Raw genomic sequence first — 24,328 nt, forward strand, 5'->3', positions numbered from 1 at the left:
CAGTAACACAATCATAGTAGGGGACTTCAACACCCCACTTCCACCAATGGACACATCATCCAAAATGAAAATAAATAAGGAAACACAAGCTTTAAATGATACATTAAACAAGATGGACTTAATTGATATTTATAGGACATTCCATCCAAAAACAACAGAATTCACTTTCTTCTCAAGTGCTCATGGAACATTCTCCAGGATAGATCATATCTTGGGTAACAAATCAAGCCTTGGTAAATTGAAGAAAATTGAAATCGTATCAAGTACCTTTTCTGACCACAGTGCTGTGAGACTAGATATCAATTACAGGGAAAAAAATGTAAAAAATACAAACACATGGAGGCTAAACAATACACTAGTAAATAACGAAGAGATCACTGAAGAAATCAAAGAGGAAATCAAAAAATACCTGGAAACAAATGACAATGAAAACACAACAACCCAAAATCTATGGGATGCAGCAAAAGCAGTTCTAAGAGGGAAGTTTATAGCAATACAGTCCTACCTCAAAAAAAAGAAAAATCTCAAATAAACAAACTAACCTTCCATCTAAAGCAATTAGAGAAAGAAGAACAAAAAAACCCTGTAAGTTAGTAGAAGGAAATAAATCTTAAATATCAGATCAGAAATAAATGAAAAAGAAATGAAGGAAACAGTAGCAAAGATCAGTAAAACTAAAAGCTGGTTCTTTGAGAAGATAAACAAAATTGATAAATCATTAGCCAGACTCATCAAGAAAAAAAGGGAGAAGACTAAAATCAACAGAATTAGAAATGAAAAAGGAGAAGTAAAAACTGATACTGCAAAAATACAGTGGATCATGAGAGATTACCACAAGCAAGTCTATGCCAATAAAATGGACAACCTGGAAGAAATGGACACATTCTTAGAAAAGCACAACCTTCTGACACTGAACCAGGAAGAAGCAGAAAATATAAACAGACCCATCACAAGCACTGAAATTGAAACTATGATAAAAAATCTTCCAACAAGCAAAAGCCCAGGGCCAGGTGGCTTCACAGGTGAATTCTATCAAGCATTTAGGGAAGAGCTAACACCTATCCTTCTCAAACTCTTCCAAAATACAACAGAGGGAGGAAGACTCCCAAACTCATTCTATGAGGCCACTGTCACCCTGATAGCAAAACCAGACAAGAATGTCACAAAAGAAACTACAGCCCGATATCTCTGATGAACATAGATGCAAAAATCCTCAACAAAATACTACCAAACAGAATCCAACTGCACATTAAAAGGATCATACACCATGATCAAGTGGGGTTTATCCCAGGAATGCACGGATTCTGCAATATACACATATCAATCATTGTGATACACCATATTAACAAATTGAAGGAGAAAAACCATATGATCATTTCAATAGATGCAGAAAAAACTTTTGACAAGATTCAACACCCGTTTATGGTAGAAACTCTCCAGAATGTAGGCATATAGGGTACCTACCTCAACATAATAAAGGCCATATATGACAAACCCACAGCCAACATCATTCTCAGTTGTGAAAAACTGAAACCATTACCCCTAAGATAGGAACAAGAAAAAGTTGTCCACTCTCACCACTATCATTCAACAAAGTTTTGGAAGTTTTAGCCACGGCAATCAGAGAAGAAAAAGAAATAAAAGAAATATAAATTGGAGAAGAAGTAAAACTGTCCCTGTTTGCTGATGACATGATACTCTACGTAGAGAACCCTAAAGATGCTACCAGAAAACTACTAGAGCTAATCAATGAATTTGGTAGAGTTGCATGATACAAAATTAATGCCCAGAAATCTCTTGCATTCCTATACACTAATGATGAAAAATCTGAAAGAGAAGTTAAGGAAACACTCCCATTTACCATTGCAACAAAGAGAATAACATACCAGGAATAAACCTACCTAAGGAGACAAAAGACCTGTATACAGAAAACTATGAGACACTGATTAAAGAAATTAAAGATGATACAAACATATGGAAAGATATACTATGTTCTTGGATAGGAAGAATCAACATTGTGAAAATGACTATACTGCCCAAAGCAATCTACAGATTCAGTGTAATCCCTGTCAAACTACCAATGAAATTTTTCACAGAACTAGAACAAAAAATTGCCCAATTTGTATAGAAACACAAAAGACCCTGAATAGCCAAAACAATCTCGAGAAAGAAAAACGGAGCTGGAGGAATCAGGCTCCTGGACTTCAGACTATGTTACAAAGCTACAGGAATCAAGGCAGTATGGTACCGGCACAAAAACAGAAAGATAGATCAATGGAACAGGATAGAAATCCCAGATATAAACCCACACACCTATGGTCACCTTATCTTTGATAAAGGATGCAAGAATATACAATGGAGAAAGGACAACCTCTTCAATAAGTGGTGCTGAGAAAACTGGACAGCTACATGTAAAAGAATGAAATTACAACATTCCCTAACACCATACACAAAAAATAAACTGAAAATGGATTAAAGACCTAAATGTAAGGCCAGACACTATTAAACTCTTAGAGGAAAACAGAGGCAGAACACTCTGTCACATAAGTCACATCAATATCCTTTTTGACCCACCTCCTAGAGAAATGGAATTAAAAACAAAAATTTAAAAATGGGACCTAATGAAACTTAAAAGCTTTTGCACAGCAAAGGAAACCATAAACAAGACGAAAAGACAACCCTCGGAATGGAAAAAATATTTGCAACGAAGCAACCGACAAAGGATTAATCTCCAAAATATACAAGCAGCTCAATATCAAAAAAACAAAGAACCCAATCCAAAAATGGGCAGAAGACCTAAATAGACATTTCTCTAAAGAAGATATACAGATTGCCAACAAACACATGAAAGGATGCTCAACATCACTAATATTTAGAGAATTGCTGATCAAAACTAAAATGAGATATCATCTCACACCGGTCAGAATGGCCATCATCAAAAAATCTAGAAACAATAAATGCTGGAGAGGGTGTGGAGAAAAGGGAACACTCTTGCACTGTTGGTGGGAATGTAAATTGATACAGCCACTATGGAGAACAGTATGGAGGTTTCTTTAAAAACTACAAATACAAGTATCATACGACCCAGAAATCCCACTACTGGGCATATACCCTGAGAAAACTATAATTCATAAAGAGTCATGTACCAATATGTTCATTGCAGCTCTATTTACAATAGCCAGGACATGGAAGCAACCTAAGTGTCCATCATCAGATGAATGGATAAAGAAGATGTGGCACATATATACAATGGAATATTACTCAGCCATAAAAAGAAACGAAATTGAGATATTTGTAGTGAGGTGGATGGACCTAGAGTCTGTCATACAGAGTGAAGTAAATCAGAAAGAGAAAAACAAATACTGTATGCTAACACATATATTTGAAATGTAAGAAAAAAAATAAAAGGTCATGAAGAACCTAGGGGTAAGACAGGAATAAAGACACAGACCTACTAGAGAATGGACTTGAGGATATGGGGAGGGGGAAGGGTAAGCTGTGACAAAGTGAGAGAGTGGCATGGACATATATACACTATCAAACGTAAAATAGATAGCTAGTGGGAAGCAGCCGCATAGCACAGGGAGATCAGCTTGGTGGTTTGTGGCACCTAGAGGGGTGGGATAGAGAGGGTGGGAGGGAGGGAGATGGAAGAGGGAAGAGATATGGGAACATATGTATATGTATAACTGATTCACTTTGTTATAAAGCAGAAACTAACACACCATTGTAAAGCAATTATACTCCAATAAAGATGTTAAAAAGAAAAAAAACTACAATGAGGTATCACCTCATACCGGTCAGAATGGCCATCATCAAAAAATCTGCAAACAATAAATGCTGGAGAGGGTATGGAGGAAAGGGAACCCTCTTGCACTGTTGGTGGGAATGTAAATTGATACAGCTACTATGGAGAACAGTATGGAGGTTCCTTAAAAAACTAAAAAGAGAACTACCATATGACCCAGCAATCCCACTACTGGGCATATACCTCAGAAAACCATAATTCAAAAAGTCATGTACCATAATGTTCATTGCAGCACTATTTACAATAGCCAGGACATGGAAGCAACCTAAGTGTCCATCGATGGATGAATGGATAAAGAAGATGTGGCACATATATACAATGGAATATTACTCAGCCATAAAAAGAAACAAAATTGAGTTATTTGTAGTGAGGTGGATGGACCTAGAGTCTGTCATACAGAATGAAGTAAGTCAGAAAATGCAAAACAAATACATATGCTAACACATATATATGGAATCTAAAAAAAACCCAAAAGCTTCTGATGAACCTAGGGGCAGGACAGGAAGAAAGACACAGACATAGAGAATGGACATGAGGACACAGGGAAGGGGAAGGGTAGGCTGGGACGAAGTGAGAGAATAGCATTGACATATATACACTACCAAATGTAAGATAGATAGCTAGTGTGAAGCAGCTGCATGGCACAGGGAGATCAACTCAGTGCTTTGTGAACGCCTAGAGATGTGGGATAAGGAGGGCGGGAGGGAGATGCAAGAGGGAGGGAATATGGGGATATACATATGCTTATAGCTGATTCATTTTGTTATACAGCAGAAACTAACACAACACTGTAAAACAATTATACTCCAATAAAGATGTTTAAAAAAATAGACATGAAAGGTGAAGAACTTTTTGTAGAAACTATGGACCGAGTAAATAATGAGCGAAGAGAATATGAGTTTTTTTAAGAATGTATTAAATCACTTTCTGCAGATTTTCTTTGTGGTTTTATTTATGCTACTGAAGGCTCTTTTCACTGAGGATTGTTAATTACTAGAATGTATAACCAGAGGAAGTTGTCACATTCTGCTGTAGAGCCCAGTAGACTTTGGCAAAGTTTCCTGAGCAAATGCCTATTGGGTCTTCCTGCCCTAAAGACTGGTCTAGTCTGAGCTGGGATAGGACTCCAGGTTTTCCACATCAGGGTCAGCTCTAAAGAGAATAAGCCTGGAGTAATTTTAGAGATCTTAGATAACTAAGGCCAATACAGAGCAGAACCAAAATAACACCTTTCCTACCTCAGTCCTTACGATAGTGGCTCAGTTTATGAATTGTGTGGAAATAATTTAGGATTCTGTGTTTCTCAGTAGGGGTGCTATTGCTAGTTTGGATGGGACAGTTCTTAGTTCTGACTGACTATCCTACACATGGTACATTTAATATCCGTGACCCTGACCTACTAAATTGGAGTAGCAGTACCCCATGCTCCACCTGTAGTTATTACAGGCAAGAACTCTCTCCTACATTTATAAAGGCTCCTTGGGAATAGGTTGAGAAGCAATGATCTAAGACTAGGGTGGAAGTCCAAAAGTACCTGCCAATAAGAGTTAACACAGTAGGTTTTTCCAGTTTAAATTATATATCCCTGGGTTTGGCCCAGAACTGACATAAAGAAAAAGAGAGGGCAACCTTCACCTAGGCATTTGTCCAGATTCTATTTCAGGAAATAAGAATCTCCTTTCTAGATATTGACAATTGACAAATAACTGTATATTTCAAGATAGTATTTATTTATGCTCCCTAAATGTATCTTTACTCCTTATATAGGGGAGGCAATGCCTGTGGCTAAGAAGTCTGGCAGCACAGTGATTGCTGGTTCCATTAACCAGAATGGGTCACTCCTTATCCGTGCAACCCATGTTGGAGCAGACACAACCCTTTCTCAAATTGTCAGACTTGTAGAGGAGGCACAAACATCAAAGGTAAATTAACTCCCTAGGAGAAACAAAGTATTTTCATGAAAGCCCACTCAGTATAAATCTTGATCTAGTTTTTATGTGTTCCTTTGATTAATTCTAGCTGTATTAATATGGAGTTTATTAAAATATTTGTGCTCAATACCAAATATGCTCTGTATTCATTATCAAAAAAGGAGACTTTGATATACATATCGTTATTTTTTTTTTTTAATTCTAGGCTCCTATCCAGCAGTTTGCAGACAAACTCAGTGGCTACTTTGTTCCTTTTATTGTCATTGTTTCCATTGCTACCCTTTTGGTTTGGATTATAATTGGATTTCTGAATTTTGAAATCGTGGAAACCTACTTTCCTGTGAGTGACTTATAACACCTTTTTTCATATGTAAAACTGTGTGAATCTTTTGCATAAGTAAGTAATTGGAAAATAACTAATAATTACTGGTATCTTTAACAGACTGGAGTGAGAGGGTGATAAGAATAACATTTGCATTTCTGTAAATATAAAAGAAAACATAAAAGGTTTTTTTCATTATGACTTGTGATTTTCCAAAAGCAAGTACAGGCATACCTCGTTTTATTGCACTTTGCTTTATCGTGCTTTGCAGATATTGTGTTTTTTACAAATTGAAGGTTTGTGGCAACTCTGCGTCGAGCAAGTCTATCGACGCCATTTTTCCAACAGCATTATTTTTTAATTAAGGTATGTACATGTTTCTTGAGACATAATGATGTTGCACATTTAGTAGACTACGGTATAGTGTAAACATAACTTTTACATTCATTGGGAAACCAAAGAATTCTTGTGACTCACTTTATTTTGGTGGTCTAGAACTGAACCCACAATATCTCCGAGGTATGCCTATAGTGACCTTTCACATTTTATACTTAGTCTGAGTCCCAGCATGATTTTGCTTTCATAAAGGACAATGGATATATTGAGGAAAATCTTGGGATCTCAGCTCTGCCACATACCATCAGTGTGATCTTAGGTCAACTTGATTTCTCTTTGAGCTTCGGTTTCCTCACCTCTCAAGTGAGATTTTAATAATGCTCATCCAACATAACTTGCAGTTGTAAAAGTTAGATAAGATGATATATATTAGACACACTTTGTAATTTATTAAGTGCTTTATAAATATAATATTAGTGTCTGCTTTTCTCTAGTTCTATGATGTTCTCTAACGTATGGTGTCATAAAGTGGTAAAGTAGAGCTGGACTGTACCTCATGTTAGAGATAAAACCTTTAAGTCACTGAATTTCTCTTATCTTCAGTTTTGTGATCTGTAATATAGTGATAATAATACCTAAATTTCAGGGTTGGAATTAGTGTAGGTGAAAACATACACTTACGACATATATGAAAGCATAAGCTTAGATGTCTATGAAAATCCCTTCCAACTCTGTCTCTCTCTATATATATAACTCTTAGATGATCACTTAGTTTAAGTATTTGAGAACTTAGTAAGAACATAGCACTGTAAAACCATTATTACTAAGAAAGTCTTACTTTGTTGTGTTTCTTTTAAAAATGCCATGCTGTACACTGTTTCATGCTGTTTTTCCCTTCAATTAAAGAACAGGTAGAATCATAACATCTATGTATCTATTACATGATATGGTCATTAGTATAATATTAAAAAGTTTCTTTAAATGATTCATATTGGTTGAGTACTCATTGAACAAGAGGATTGCTGGGAAGTATTTTGGAACGTGTCTCCTTCAGGAATTTTTCTCATGAGTTCAGGGAGTCCTTAGGAGATTTCTCCTAATACTATCGATCATACTTAACCACAGAAGCAAATACTCAATGTCACTAAGAGCTATACTACCAGATATACTCAGTTCACGTTGTTTTGTCCAAAAGAATTTTATTGAAATGTGGTGAAGCAACCTTTGCAAACTGGGTGATTTTTTTCATTGTCTTTAAAGAATAGTGTGAAAGACAGCTTTATGGTGTTAGTATACAGAAGTACAGAATTATTTTTGTTCAGGATCAAATATGTTGAGAATTGGGTCGTATGTTTGCAGCTATATTTGAAAGTCCCTAATAAAACACTTATTCTCTCAATATGGGGGGGGAGTTGACTTTTATTATGTTCCTTATATTCACTCCATAGTTTGTAACTCTGGAATCAGCAAAATTGAAATCTTGATTTTAGGACTGTAACTTGTTTACCAGTTATGTCAACAATATCTTATATTCATAAAAGAAAAAAAGTGTTTTCTTACTAATAGCTAAAACATATGTTGGTAGCTAAGCAGGATTATGTGTGACTCCAAAATTTTGGTTTTATTTAAATAGAGTTAAGCTTTGTTCCTTTTGTTTTATCCAGCTCTGAATCAGTAATCAAAATTCATGCATTTCTTCTCAAGGGCTACAACAGAAGTATCTCCCGAACAGAAACAATAATACGCTTTGCTTTCCAAGCCTCAATCACAGTTCTGTGCATTGCATGCCCCTGTTCACTGGGATTGGCCACTCCAACTGCCGTGATGGTGGGTACAGGAGTAGGCGCTCAAAATGGCATACTAATCAAAGGTGGTGAGCCATTGGAGATGGCTCATAAGGTAAGATACTCCCCAGAACTAAGAGTTGTCTCATTCAAACTGGCAATAGCACCCGTATTGAAAAATAGAGTCTTAAATTATTTCTACATAGCCCATAAGCTGAGCCTCTTCTGGCACTGTCGTGAGGGTTGAGGTAGGAAAGGTGTCAGTTTGGTTCTGCTCTGGATTGGCCTTAGTTATATGAGACTTCTAAAACTACTCCAGACCTACTCTCTTTAGAGTAGACCCTGGTGTGGAAAACCTGGAGTCCTATCCCAGCTCAGATTAGACTGGTCTTTAGGGCAGGAAGACACCATAGATATTTGCTCAGGCAATTTGCCCAAGTCTGTCAGGCTTCTAACCCGTTTGTGTGTGGCTCCATGTTTGTGCTGTTCGCCGTTAGATAGGGCTTGCTGTTCCTCTGCCTTTGCTGCCACCAGCTGACAGTTTGCAACTATGACTTGAGGAATATAATCCTGTCCCTGATCTCCTATTAGAATTTCCATCACAATCTCAATCAAGGCTATTTGACTTAAACTAAAACCATGTTCCTTCTAGTATGTTCTTATTATGAGGATATAAACTATAAAGAGATGCATGTAGTAAACACAGAACACAACTTAGAACAGATTTGGAACCTCATCTAGCCAGTGAATACAGGCTACTAATTTTTATAGTAATTTTAAATTTTGATATGATTTCAAACTTAAATAAAAGTTGAAAGAATAGTATAAAGAACTCCCATATACCCTTTACTGCAGATATGAAGCCCCTTTCCTAAGAACAAGGGCAGTCTCTTACATACCACAGTACAAAGATCAAAATCAAGAAGTTGATATTGATATAATACTCTTGTTTAATCTGTTGTCCATATTCCAGTTTCCTCAGCTGACTCCATAATCCTTTATAGCTGTTTTTAATTTCATCCAGAATCATGCTTTGTACTTAATTGTCATATCTCTTTTCATCTCAGTTCCTCAAGCTATTCATTTCTCAAGTTTCATTATCCGAGTTTACTGTGAGGTGACTGTTCTTTAGTTCCAGACTCTTCCTTTTTCCTACCTGGTCTGAGTTTCCCTCGTTGGTTCCCTGAGCTGTCTCTTCTCAGGGCAGGCTTCTCATCTAGACCCAATAAAGTCAAAGCAACCCAGAAGGTCTTATCTGGCGCACACTTCAACTTAATTACTTACTTATAATCATTTGCCTACTGCCCAGATTTCCCCTACAGATCTATTCATTAGTACTGAAAGCCTTTCTCTTTCCCTAGAAGCACTAGAGGCATCTCTTAATTACCTATTAACAGTCAACTCTTAACAAGTAGTTCTAGTTATTTAACATATGTCCACAGTACGTTGAACATTTGCAAGGGAGGGCTATTAGGTGTAACTAAGGATATTTCTTCCCTTTTTCTCCCTTCTTTTTATTCTCCCAAAGACAGTTTATTTAGTCCAATTAAATCAGAGGTCAGCTTATTATGAAACAAGATAGTAATGTGTTTGTCAAAGTAAACCTTTTTCTCATTTCTGGAAAGCTGATACTAAGAATTATCAAGCCATATAGGTGCATTGTATTTTGATTTTCTTACAGGTAAAGGTAGTGGTATTTGATAAAACTGGAACCATAACCCATGGAACCCCAGTAGTGAATCAAGTAAAGGTTCTAGTGGAAAGTAACAGAATGTCATGCAATAAGATCCTGGCCATTGTGGGAACTGCTGAAAGTAACAGTGAACACCCTCTAGGAGCAGCAATAACCAAATACTGCAAGCAGGTACAATTTTTCCCTTGTTTATTCATGATTTACATATATATAGTTGGTATGAAGCTAGAGAGACTCATGTTTTCTCATTTTATTTTGTATGTCTTAATTTCTTCATGCAGGAAAATATAAAGATAAAAACAAAAATTAACTATAACCCTACCACACAGATAACCCCAGTCAACTAAAAACTTAATATAGAAGTAATACATATTTATGGTAGGAAAATTCAGATAGTTCAGCATTACATAACGAAAAAGGAAAACCTCATTCCCTGCCCCCTTCCATAATTCCTCTCTCCAAAGTTTAACAAGTATTAACCTGTTAACAGTCTTTTTAAATAACAGCTTTATTGAGGTAAAATTCACATACCATAAAGTTCACCCTTGTAAAGTTACAATTCAATAATTTTTAGTATATTCACAAAAGTGTGCATCTGTTAACCATTTTTAGTTCATATACCACCATTTATTATTTTTTAAACTTTACATAGAAAGGTGATACAATGACCAATCTTTGGTACCTTTTAAAAAGACTTTATTAAATGATTTTTCCATATCAGGACATATAGATCTGCCTCATTGTTTTTAATGACCATATTGTATTCTATTGTATGATTGGTTTTTTGGCCCTTACCATGTACAGTTAACATCCTTGTCAGCTTTTGCACATTTATCTCTAATGTTCAATGCCTATCAATGCAACTGCTAGATCAAAGGATACATGCTGTTAAATTCTGATGAATATTACCAATGCTCAAATGACAAATATTATCAACACCCACACAAAAAGGTGTACCAGTTTATATTTTCACGAGAAGTTGAATGCCCATTTCCCCACATTCTCACCAACAGTTTATTTTTTCCAATTCAATAAGTAAAAAATATTTATTCATTGATGGTTTACTTTGCATTTTTTAATTATGAATAAGGTTGAGCATCTTTTCACATGTGTATTGGCCATTTGAATTTCTTTTTCTATACCCTGTTTGCTTGTATCCTTTGCCTATTTTTTCATAAGATTGTTTACCTTTTTCTCATTGATTTGTATAAGTTCTTTGTAAATTATCTCACATAGTTTTTCAGTTAGAACATGGCAGTTTCACCATTGGTGTTGCCATTTCTTTATTTGTTCTTTCCTTTTTACCTATTAACTATTACTGACCTGGCTTCTTTACACCCAAATCAAATAACAGAGAGGATGAAGATATAAAGAGACAGGAAACAGTGATGGTCACCAGAATTCTTTGGCTCACTAAGGACACAGAATCATACTAGAGAGACCCTCTGGTAACTGAAGGCCCTGTTCTTTGTTACCCTTTTCCCTGTACCGAATAGAAAATCTGACTTGAAAATAGAATTAAATATGTAACTTGTAATTCTCTACTGGAAAGGACAGAGAAAATTGATAAACCTTCCACATTTTCTTTCCTTAAAGTTGGTATAAATCTTATAAAGTGGGGTTTAAAATAAGTATTGTGAGGTTCTCCTCTAACTTTGAACATTATACGCAATGCTCTGTTCCTTCGTCCTTATCAAAAACCCACTGTCAAATAGGCAATGAGAAGTGATAGTTTTATTCTAAACATTCAGAATTAACCAGGCATGTAGATTGTGTCTAAACATTTAGAATTAACCAGCAGTAATCTTTGATCTTGCTAATGAGGACCTTGGATTATTAGAACAGCAGAGGAAATCCTTCTGTTTCTATCCGTTAGGAGCTGGACACTGAAACCTTGGGTACCTGCATAGATTTCCAGGTTGTGCCAGGCTGTGGTATTAGCTGTAAAGTCACCAATATCGAAGGCTTGCTACACAAGGATAACTGGAAGATAGAGGAAAATAATATTAAAAATGCATCCCTGGTTCAAATAGATACAAGTAATGAACAGTCATCAACTTCATCTTCCATGATTATTGATGCCCAGCTCTCAAGTAAGCTAATTTTCTTTGTAGTACCAATTATGGGACAGTTATTAACAGATGTCTAACTTTATAATCTGAACTGTTATATAAGAAACAAGATTGGTGTCATGGTTTCATTTTCGTAAATCAGTTTCACTGTAGGCCTTCTAATTATTTTACTCAGTTACTCAAGAACATTTTTCAGCTGTGCTCCTTGATTACAGTAGAGGGTGATAAAGTCTAGCCTTAGCTGATCTTCCATCTTTTAGTTCAGCTTTCTTTCTTTTATTTCTCACCACAGCTGCTCCAAACCTTTTGTATCCTTCACAAGCTCCTGTGGCCTTCCCCCTAGTTCCCTAAGTAAATTGTCCTGCTTATTTTTCACACAGAAATTTAAGGTTCTCAGACATGTGTTCTTTCAGGTTTTTTTGCTCAGAATGTTTCCTTTTTCAGGGAAAGAAGTATCCCTCATCTTGCCTAATGAATCCCCTCATCTTTGCCCTAGATCCCACCCTCTCTTGATTCCTCAGGAACCTCATGCTCTGTTATGTCCCCTTGTTTCTTTTTTTTCCAACACACTGTCGTAGCTCCTTCTCCTAAACATATAAACATTTCTTCCATCAAAATCACTGTATTCCCATCTAGATTTTATCCTACCTTTCTTTTCCTTAATATCCAGGCTTCTAGAAAGAGTAGTCTAGGCTGGCTGAATTCACTTCTTCACTGCACAGTTTGGCTTCTGCCCCATCCATACTAGTGAAACTGTTTTAAGTCTACTGGTGATCTCATTTAGTCCCCTCTCCAGTGGTCTTTTTTTTTTTTTTTTTTTTGCGATAAGTGGGCCTTTCACTGTTCTGGCCTCTCCTGTTGCGGAGCACAGGCTCCGGACGCGCAGGCTCAACGGTGGCTCATGAGCCTAGCTGCTCCGCGGCATGTGGGATCTTCCCGGACTGGGGCATGAACCCGTGTCCCCTGCATCGGCAGGTGGACTCTCAACCACTGCGCCACCAGGGAAGCCCTCCAGTGGTCACTTTTCAGTCTTCATTGCTGTATGACCTCGCTAAGGCATTTGACAATGTTGACCATTTCTTCTTTCCTAAAATGTTTTTCTCCCTTGATTCCGTGACCCTGCTTTCTCTAGATTCTCCTCTCACCTACCTGGCTGTTCTTTCTAATCCTCTTCTGATTCCTCTTTTCTCCTGGCTCTCACATGTTGGGTGTCCTCAGAGTTTTGTTCTTTGTCTTTTGTTCATTTTACATACTCTCTCTGTACAGTCTTTTTTTAAAAATTTTATTTATTTTTTGGCTGTGTTGGGTCTTCGTTGCTGTGCACTGGCTTTCTCTAGTTGCAGCAACAGGGGGCTACTCTTTGTTGTGGTACACAGGCTTCTCATTGCGGTGGCTTCTCTTTGCTGCAGAGCACGGGCTCTAGGCATGTGAGCTTCAGTAGTTGTGGCTCGCGGGCTCCAGAGGGCAGGCTCAGTAGTTATGGCGCACGGGCTTAGTTGCTCCATGGCCTGTGGGATCTTCCCGGACCACGGCTCGAACCCATGTCCCCTGCATTGGCAGGCAGATTCCCAACCACTGCGCCACCAGGGAAGTCCTCTCTGTACAGTCTTGTTCATGCTTATCACTTATTCTACCACCTGTAGGTTTCCACTGCTCCTCTAAAATCCATATCTGCAGCCAAGGCCAGTTTCCCGAGTTTCCTGTTGGTCTATCCATCTGACCAAAAACATGCTATACATACCTAAGTGTGCCAGGAACCCCCCTACCCATCTGTGCTTGAGTAATTTTTCTAACATGCAAACCTGAGTATATCACTTTCTGACTAATAGCTTTTATTGCAGTGGTTTATAACCTATTTTTGAATCATGAACCTTTGGAGGAAGGTGGTAAAAGCTATGCCCACCACTCAGAAAACTTCTGTTTTGGACGTTTGTATGTATCCAAAAGCCCCTCCATGGAAATCTGTTAAGGACCCTGGCTTTACAGGCTCTCCATCTCCGACAGGACAGAGTCCAGTCTCTGTGGATTTTGTTCAAGATCTGTTCCCCATGATACATCTCCTGCCTGCCTGCACCACCCATCTTGTCTTTTTCCACTGTCACCCACGTACACTGTGTTTTGTCCATATGGAACTACTTAGAGTTTCTCCTTACATCGTGTCATTTCATGCTCATTAGATCACCTCATTTGCTATTTTCTCATCTTTGAAGACTTAGCTCACATCTCTCTTTAGTGAAGCCTTCACTGACTGACATACATAGGCAGAGATATTTGCTCTTCTTTTTTAGTCATAACTGTACTTAATCTCTAGATGTGCTAGGCACGCTGCATGAGAATTCTTTATTTGCCTGCCTGTTTCTACTAAACTGTGATTTTTTTATTATCTGTCTGTGAACTCACAGTATCAAGCACACTGACACACAGTAATTTCATTCACCTGACAGGTTTTATTAAGCACTGTTCAAGACACTAAAGAATGAGCAGTGAGCAGAATAGACGAAGTCCCTATGTCATGGAGTTTACATTCCTGGTGGGAGAACACAAGACAGTGAGCAAATAAATAAGCAAATATAGTCTGTCTGATGGAGATAGTGCTGTGAAGAAAATGAAGAAGGGCAAGAGATATAAGGAATGCTGGGAGTAGCAGGTCCTGTTGATATAGGCTGGTCAGGGTAGGCCTCATTGAGAAGATGGTGTTTGAGCAGAAACCTGAGGAGGGGGAGGGAAAAAGTTATGTGAATATCTGTGATGAGAGCATTCCAGGAAGGAGGAATGTTAAGTACAAAAGCCTTGAGTCAGGAGTGTGCTTGACTAGTTTAAGGAACAAAGTGGCCAGAACAGAGTAAATGAATGGGAAGGACGTAAGGGATGAGGTAAGGACATTGAAAGGACTTTGGTGTTTACCCTGAGATGGAAAGCCGTTGGAGAGTTTTGAGCATAGGAATGACAGAATCTGACTTAATGTTTAAAAAGTATTATTTGGGCTGCTCTGGGAAAAATACACTGTTGCAGGGGGTAGGGGGAAGGGCAGAAGCAGGGAGATAAGTTAGTGGGCTATTGCCATAATCCAGGTGAAAGATAATGGTGGCTTGGACCAGTATAATAACAGTAGAAGCCATTAAGAAGTGGTCAAATTCTGGACATATCTTTTTTTTTTTTTGGCTGCGTGACATGTCTTGTGGGATTTTAGTCCCTGACCAGGAATCGAACCCGTGCTCCCTGCAACAGAAGCTTGGAGTCCTAACCACTGGACCACCAGGGAATTCCCCTGGATGTGAGCTGGCTGACAGATCTCACAGATTGGAAATGGGGAATTAGGCCAAAGTTTGTGGCCTAAGCAATTTAGAAGGATGGAGTTACCATTTAAACAAGATGGAGAAGATCACAGGAGGGGCAATATTGAGGAAAAGTGATCAAGAGATCAGTTTTTGATATGTTAAGTTTGAGTGCCTGTTAGGTATTCAAGTGGAGATGTCGTATAAATGGAACTATCAAGGAGGCAGGTGGCTGCACAAGTCTGGAGTTCCAAGGAAACAAACTGGGTTGGAGATGTAGACTTGGGAGTCATCCACTTATAGATCTGTGCTGGCCAATATGGTAGCCACTAGTTACGTGTGACTATTTAAATTTAAATTAATTAAAATTTAATTTAATTTAAAATTCTGCCCTTCAGCCATACTAGTCACATTTCAGTGCTCAATAGCCTCATGTTGTTAGTGGCTACTGTATTAAACAGAGCAGATGTACAACATTTCCATCATCACAGAAAGTTCTGTTGGACAGCGCTGATATAGATGGTATTTAAAGCCATGAGACTGGATAAAATCATCAAGGAGTTGGGAATTCCCTTGTGGTCCAGTGGTTAGGGCTTGGCGCTTTCACTGCCATGGGCCTGGGTTCCATCCCTGGTCGAGGAACTAAGCTACCACAAGCCGCGAGGTGTGGCCAAAAGAAAAAAAATCATCAAGGAGTGAGAGTAGATAGAGGGGGAATGAGATTAAACCTGAAGAGGTTTAAGGACTGAGCCCTGCAACACTACAAATTCAGAGGTCAGGGAGATGAGGAAGGATCAGCAAAGAAGACAGAAGAAGTGGTGAGTGAGGAGGTAGCTCATAAGAATGTGGTGATCTAGAAGCCAAATGAAGAAAGTATTTCAAGGCGGGAATGATCAACTGTGTTAAAATGCTACTAATAGGGCAAGTAAGATGAGGATGAAGAATTACCCATTAGATTTATTAATGATCACTGGTGTACTGTATGAACAATTCTTTGGAATAACAGAGACAAAAGCTGTATTTGAGTGGGTTCACAAGAGAATGGGAAGGTATGAATTGGAGGGCAGCCGATAGAGACAACACTTTTGAGAAGTTTTGCTATGAACAGAAGCAGAGAAATGGGGTAGTAGCTAGAGAGGTAAATGAGATCAAGAGAGGGTTGTTTCATTTTCTTTTTTAAAGATAGGACTATGTACAGCAGAAGTAGAAAATATGATTATGCAAGAGAGAGAGGGGAGAATTGTTGGAGAGACGTTCTAAAATAGGCAAAGGGGGACTTCCCTGGTGGGCCAGTGGTTAAGACTCCGCACTCCCGATGCAGGGGGCCTGGGCTCGGTCCCTGGTCAGGGAACTAGATCCCGCATGCTGCAACTAAAGATTCTGCGTGCTGCAACGAAGATCCTGTGTGCTGCAACTAAGACCCGGCACAGCCGAATAAATAAATATAAAATAGGCAAAGGAGGGGGATCTAGTACACAAGTGGAGAAGTTGCCCTTAAATAGGAGTAGGGGCAGAAGAGAGGCTAGATCAGTATGTACACAGGCACAGGCAGTTGGATAGATGTGGCAATAAGAGCTTGTGGAAGTTCTCTTCTGATTGCTTTTATTTTCTTCCTGAAGTAAGAAGCAGAGTCATTATCTGGTATGAGAATGGGAGAAGAGAAGGTATAAAGTAGCCATCTAGAAGGAATGGAGAATGAATGGACTAGGGAAATGTAATAGAATAGCCAGGCATCACTAAGGGCCCACTTAAAGTTAGTGGTCACACGTTTAAAATGAGACATCAGTATGGTTGTGTGTTCTTGTCCAACACTGATGGTTGTACTGATGCACAATAAATATTTTTAATTTAATTCAGTTCCTATGGAAGATCATAAGGAAGGGTCACATGGAAAGCGTCACCAAGAAAGTAACGTTTGAAATGGCTCTTAAAGAATATATATGATGCAGTTTGGTATTTGAAGAGGGGGGATGAGGACCTCCAGGTGGTCCTCACTCCTCATGTGCAAAGGCCCAGAGGCATGGAAGAGCAGAGTATGTTCCTTGAACATTTGGAAATCACTGTTGTAGGCTGTTTTCTACCAAAAAACCAACGTAGTGACTGTGCAAGATTAGAGAGGAAGACTGTCCCTAAAGGGTTGTTATAAATATTAAACAAGTTCACTAAATGTCATTTCTGTACTTTCTTCAGATGCTCTTAATGCTCAGCAGTACAAAGTTCTTATTGGTAACCGGGAGTGGATGATTAGAAATGGTCTTGTCATTAATAACGATGTAAACGATTCCATGACTGAACATGAGAGAAAAGGTCGGACTGCTGTATTGGTAGCAGTTGATGGTAAGGTTTTCCTTAAGTACACTATGACTCAGTGTCATGATTTCACTTGTTTTCTGTGTATTTTTGAGAGACATCTGAACTATGAGGGTTATTCAAAAGCAGCCTGAATGCAAAGTAAAAATGTCAGCAATACATAATTGTTACTGATTAATTTAAAATTCTCTTGCATTTGCCTGGCTTTGTTATTTTCCTCCGTAGCCTGTGGTTCTAAAAAAAGCTAATCAAGGATTTTTTTTTAAACCTAAAAATAACATTATAGCAAAGTAAAAGAATATTCATAATCTCATCATCTAAACACAATGTCAGTTTTAATTGACATTTCTGGATATATATTCATACACATCACACAGAATTACAATATTAGTACATATACTGTTTATAAATGGGTGCATTTTATTGTATGTAAATTTTACCTCAAAGTTGAATAAAAATTTAAAATTCCTTGTACACATACTGTTTTATTTTGTCTTATTTTATTTAATAGTAAATATTTCCAATCGTAGTTTAATGTGGCACCATTTGTCATACTTATACACTATGACTAACTTAATCATTCCCCTGTTGGAAATTTAAGCTACTCCTAATATTTTATTGTTGTAAGTAACACCACAGTAAACATCTTTGAGGTTTTAGGTATTTTGTTAAATTATTTCTTAGGGTACATTTCTAGCTGTGAGATTAATTAGTCAACATTTATAATCCTTGCTAAGTATGAAGGCATTATCTTACTATGGCCTTTTTAGGCCCAGGAAGAAGCAGAAAATACCATTTATTTTTGTTTTTAAAATAGCTACTTGTAGTGATTTTTTCCCAGTATAAAATGCCAGTTTTGTTTCCATCCACCCCTTCACCTTAAAAAGGGTGAAGTATGAGTTTTCAGTTTCATTTGCCTTTAAATTAGCTAAAGTGTTTGGGGCTATTGGCCAATACTTCTCTAAAGAAAGAAAATAAGTATTTTAGTATCCAGTAAAGTCTCTTCAGTTTCCTATCATTACCTTCATTAGTAAGCCCTACCTCACTCTGAAATTTTCACAACCAAGTATGGAGGCTTGTTGCAGGGTTTGTGGTATAAAGTCTATGTGGTCTTGGAGATATTTTGAGTTAAGCCAAGTCCTGAACAACTTCACTTAACAAAATTCATTTCTTTCTGAAATTTTAAGTCAGAATATTATTCTGCTTTCACCATATTCCAAATTCTATCTTCTGGTGCTCCTATATTAGATGAGCTGTGCGGCTTGGTAGCTATTGCTGATACAGTGAAGCCTGAAGCAGAATTGGCAGTCCATATTCTGAAATCTATGGGCTTAGAAGTAGTTCTGATGACTGGAGACAACAGTAAAACAGCTAGATCTATTGCTTCTCAGGTAATGGGTTTACTTAGTTGTTGGGGTGGGAGTATGTGGTAACTTCTCATTCTTCACATACATTTCCTTTCTTGCCTTCAGCTGCTAAAGAAGTAATTTAACTATTATTTTCATTATCCCTGAGTAGCCATATCTGGTTCCTTAAAGAAAAATTGGCATACTATGCAGGAAGGACTTTGGGTTTTGTCTGGAACTGTTATAAGTAAAAAGCTATTTGCTTAGTTCATGGGATGCTTGAGTGACATTGTACACAGTTTCTGTTGATGCTTCCTTTGAAATGTTGCTGATAGTCTCCACCGGTGCTACCAGCCTAAGCCAGGCTCTCATCCTCTCATGCCTAAAGTACAGCAGTAGCTCCACGCACGTTCCTCTCTAGTCCATCCTGGATACCACTGATAGAACCATCTTCCATAGCATTCTTCTGCTACTCACCCCCACATTTGCCTTCCCTCTAAAACTTTTCTCATATTAGGCTTTTCTATTTTGCAATGCCTTCTCCCGTCTTCTATTAAATAATAAAGATAATATATAAATACATTCTTGTATAAAAAATACAGAAGGCTGTAAAGTAGAACGTTTAAGTCACCATTTTCCCAAGCCTCCCTGTCCAGCCCTACCCCCTTACACTTTTTCATATGGTTATATGTTCATATACAGATGTATAGTTCTGGTACTTTGAACATAAATTGGATCATTTTTGTACAACTTGTTCAGCAGTTTGCTTTCTTTCAGATAGCAATATATATGCCTTGGAGCTTTGTCCATGTCTGAACATATAAACTTATTTCATTCTTTCTACATCATTGCATTGAATTCCATAGTACAGATGCGTCACAATGTACTTAACCATTCCTCTAATAAAAAAAATAATTTATGTGGTTTTGAAAATTTTGTTTTACAAATAAGGCAGTAATATACATCCTTGGACATACTTATTTTTATACATGTACAGGTATGTCCAAAATATAGCTAGGGGTGGAATTGCTGAACCAAATGACATGCACACTTTGATAGATGCTGCCAAGTACCCTCCAAAAAGACAGTACCAACTTACACACCCACCAACAGTATATAAGAGAGCTCATTTCCCCATATCCTTACTATCCCTGGATATTATTAGTCTCTTACAATTTGGACATTTGGTAGGTGGAAACTGATGGCTCATCATTGCCGAGTTATATTTCAGGTACTCAGTAATATTTCTTGAAATGAATGGAGTTTATTTTTGCCCATGTAGGTTGGCATTACTAAGGTGTTTGCTGAAGTTCTACCTTCCCACAAGGTTGCTAAGGTGAAGCAACTCCAAGAGGAGGGGAACCGGGTAGCAATGGTAGGAGATGGAATCAATGACTCCCCAGCTCTGGCGATGGCTAATGTTGGAATTGCCATTGGCACAGGCACAGATGTAGCCATTGAAGCAGCCGATGTGGTTTTGATACGGGTAAGTCCTATGGTCTGACCTTTGAGGAGTGTGAGACTGCTCTACATGGTCAGGGATAGTGTCGTATATTGAACAAAATGATTGTGCCCTTCGAATTCCCATGCTCCTAGCCATTGAGACTGGGAGAGTTCAAGATGGAAGTATGAGAAGTCTTAGTAATTACTTCCAGACTTTCTCATTTCAGCGAAGCAAATGAGAATGACAAGCTTCTAAAGTGAAGCATTAGATTTGGGAATATACGTATGATACTCTTATCTTCAACAAATACTTGCTGAGGTTATTTTAGTGGGATTTAGTCCCTGTACCAGCATACAACCCTAAAAGTATTTTCAGAACCCTGAGAAAAATTCCTGAAAACCCCCTTCCAAGACAGCCTCAAATTTTTAGCAATATCTCAGATTTGTAGTTAATTCACATATTACCGTAAGGTACACATCATCTTCGGTATACACAGTATCAAATACAAGTTACTGGTCAAGTTACAGTCTCTTGCTAATATCACAAATATTTCTGTTCTCAGAATGATCTTCTGGATGTAGTGGCAAGTATTGATTTATCAAGGAAGACAGTCAAGAGGATTCGGATAAATTTTGTCTTTGCTCTAATTTATAATCTGATTGGAATTCCCATAGCTGCTGGTATGTGACAGTTAACTTGTATTGCTTTTTTCATGAAGTCATTAGAGGCCTACCGTATTGGAAGTTTTAGTCTTCTTATTATTAGTTTTGAGCTCAGTTTTGTATGTAGCCTGCTGGTATGGTGAGAGGTAATATTAAAATCAATAATTTAAATTTTCAGCATGTTCATTATGGCCTAGAATGTATAAGCCTTCTGATAGGTTTATTTTATTTTTACCTTATTTTTACCTTCAACTTTGTATTTTGAAATTTTCAAATGTACATAAACAAGGAGAAAAATGATACAATAAAACAAAATGCCCTTCACCGAAATTCACCAGTTAATAATATTTTGCCACATTGCTTCATCTTTTTCTCCATATACTCTCACACACGTACGTACTTATTTGCTTACTCATTTAGTTTTTGCTGAAGAGAATAAATTTAGCTTTAATCTCACTACCCGAATACAACTACTGTTGGTATTTTAGTATACATCTTTCTGATCTTTTTTAGTCTGTATTGGTTTTTGTCTTGTTTCATTGTTGTAATTATAGCATGCAGAGAATTTTCTTAATGTTCTAATAGCCAACAGTTTTTTTTAAAGTTTGGGAACCAGATGTGAGAAAGACAGAGAGAGAAATTGAACAAAGGAATACGACCAAGAAAAGGCAGTTTAGAATTATTTAATAAGCATCCGATCATCCCCATTACTTAGGGGCTTGGTAGATGTTAGTATTAGTAATAACATAAGAAAAATAGTTATCACTTTCTTCTTGTTCTCTCTGGTTTTAGAGCCAAAGAAGGACATGAGATAACATGAGAACAATTACAAAACTGCTTATCAACAGGGACACACAGATGGAGAGACAAAGAGTAAAAGAACAAAGTCCAGAGAGATTAATTCATGGAGCAAGTTATTTTTAAAAAATTATACAAGCAATATACGGTCACTGTATAAAAAGTAGAAAAAATACAGATAAGCACATAAAAATTACAAGTACAGTAAGTCTGTCTCATCCCCATCATATGCACAAATTTTAAAATGTCTGTCAAAACCAAGTGTGGATGAGTTTGTAGAATATGAACTCTCATACACTATTGGAGGGTTTGTGATCTGGTACAGCCACTTTGGAGAGCAACTGAGAAATATCTACCTAAAGTTGAAGGTGTGCCTATGTTATAATCTAGCTGTTTCACCTCTAGGTATATACCCTAGGGAAATTCTCAAGCACATGCACAGGGCGGCATGTACAAGAATGTTCACAGCAACACTCTATTAGTGAAAAATTGGCAACGACATAAATCTCTACCAACAGGAGGATAAATTGCTGAATAAATATCAAAGAAGGAAATTATTTGTATATATGTATTAGGAACACAGTGGTAATCTGTTTAGTACTGTTTGGTCTAACTAATCCAAAATTGTTTTCTAGGAGTTTTTATGCCCATTGGTTTGGTTTTGCAGCCCTGGATGGGATCTGCTGCAATGGCTGCTTCATCTGTTTCAGTAGTACTTTCTTCACTCCTCCTTAAACTGTAAGTATGATAGCTCGCTCACGCTTCTCACCCACAGTCAGTCTTGCTAGGTTTTATTCTTGTATTGGTCAATGATAAGCCCAAACTGTTCTTAATAATAAATGTTAACTACATAATTATCACCTTATGTAGTATATACAGAGCAACCACAAGCACTGAGTGGGGTAAAATCTAGTACACTGGCTCTCAGAAGTAGGATTTCTGATCATGTGACCTCACACAACTCCTTTTGACCACCTTTATACATTTCAAACCAGGTTAATCTCTTTTCATTTTTGAATGTAACAAGCGGATAGTTCGCGTTTGATTATTTCAAACTAGTATACTTTTGCATCTTTTCAGTTACAGGAAACCAACTTATGAGAATTATGAACTACATGCCCGAGGCCAGATGGGACAGAAAAGTCCTTCAGAAATAAGTGTTCATGTTGGAATAGATGATACCTCAAGAAATTCTCCTAAACTGGGTTTGCTGGACCGGATTGTTAATTACAGCAGAGCCTCCATAAACTCACTGCTGTCCGATAAACGATCACTGAACAGTGTTGGTACTAGTGAACCTGACAAGCACTCACTCCTGGTGGGAGACTGCAGGGAAGATGACGACAGTGCGTTGTAACAGGCCACAGAGAGTGCTGCTAGATGATGTTGTTCTGCACTGACACAGCATTCATGGTCACCTTAGCTTTTTAAAATATTGCAGGGCTTTATGTTGGTCTCATGCTCTTATGTTAGGGAATCTATTTAAATTGCATTTGTCTAATGGCAAAAATATCTTTTTCAGGGCATCAGCTTGGAACCTAGCTTTATTGAAAATGAATTTCCAGTATTTTTTGTTTTCACTAGCAACAGATAAGGTAGACCAGGGAGGTTTACAAGTCCTACAACTGAAGATTACTGAATTGCTGCTAAGGTCATAGATAATTTTTATTTGACCCAAAAAAAAAAAGTTCAAGAAAAGATCATTGAAAATTTGAAGATTTGAGCGCATAATCTTGAGGAGATTCTCGAGCCCTCCTCCCTGCTAGATTGGGGAGTAATGGCTTTCAAAGCACTGTATAAAGAATCCTGTTTTAGAAGCAAAATAGTAGAAACTGTTTAAAAATAGACAGGCCTATTTATTACAGGCTTTCTTTCCCCCTTCTTCTCCCTGCATCTTTGTCTTTGCCGTTGCTTTCTTTTTTTTTTTTTTTTTTTACAGCTTTATTGGAGTATAATTGCTTTACAATGGTGTGTTAGTTTCTGCTTTATAACAAAGTGAATCAGTTATACATATACATATGTTCCCATATCTCTTCCCTCTTGCGTCTCCCTCCCTCCCACCCTCCCTATCCCACCCCTCTAGGTGGTCACAAAGCCGTCGCTTTCTTAGATGCCCCAATGTGTTTTCTTTTATTAGGTTCTTTCAAGTGAGCTAAGTGTAGGTGATTTCTCATTGACAAAAATAACTGACAACTTTTCCAGTAACTTGTTTGTTTCTTTATCTTGTAGCTCAAAAGACTTTCAGGACCTATATGGTTCCCTGCTTCCCACCTTTCCATTGTTGTAAAAAATATATCAGATTCCTCCTTCAGTGACTCCCTAGCTCTGTGCAAGCTTTCAGTTCACTCCTGCTGGGTTCAGCTATAAGTTGTTCTTAGTATCATCTATCAGCCTCAGTTCAGAAACTTAAGATTTTGAGCCACTTCTACAATTGATTTTTTTCCAAAGATTGACACTACCATGTTTAACATGTACCGGTCATATAAAATTACCTGGATTCACTAAATTTGTCCTTTTCTGGAGAGAATGCAAGACATTAGCTGATAT

The 24,328-nt window shown here is 37.6% G+C and overlaps 1 protein-coding gene across 1 annotated transcript in view; it reads left to right on the top strand.

Annotated features, from left to right (window-relative positions):
- ATP7A (ATPase copper transporting alpha) overlaps nt 1–23,790 on the top strand; it is a 139,595-nt gene extending 115,805 nt beyond the window's left edge. Inside the window, exons 13-23 of the mRNA XM_079910785.1 lie at nt 5,576–5,730; nt 5,945–6,079; nt 8,102–8,296; nt 9,863–10,045; nt 11,751–11,967; nt 17,412–17,558; nt 18,780–18,922; nt 20,160–20,363; nt 20,884–21,001; nt 22,417–22,519; nt 22,862–23,790. Coding sequence (XP_079766911.1) covers nt 5,576–5,730; nt 5,945–6,079; nt 8,102–8,296; nt 9,863–10,045; nt 11,751–11,967; nt 17,412–17,558; nt 18,780–18,922; nt 20,160–20,363; nt 20,884–21,001; nt 22,417–22,519; nt 22,862–23,138 — 1,877 coding nt within the window. The 3' untranslated portion in view covers nt 23,139–23,790. The remainder of the gene's footprint in view (nt 1–5,575; nt 5,731–5,944; nt 6,080–8,101; nt 8,297–9,862; nt 10,046–11,750; nt 11,968–17,411; nt 17,559–18,779; nt 18,923–20,159; nt 20,364–20,883; nt 21,002–22,416; nt 22,520–22,861) is intronic.
- The last annotated feature ends 538 nt before the right edge of the window (nt 23,791–24,328 follow it).

Source organism: Stenella coeruleoalba, assembly GCF_951394435.1.
Source record: "Stenella coeruleoalba genome assembly, chromosome: X".
NCBI lineage: Eukaryota > Metazoa > Chordata > Mammalia > Artiodactyla > Delphinidae > Stenella > Stenella coeruleoalba.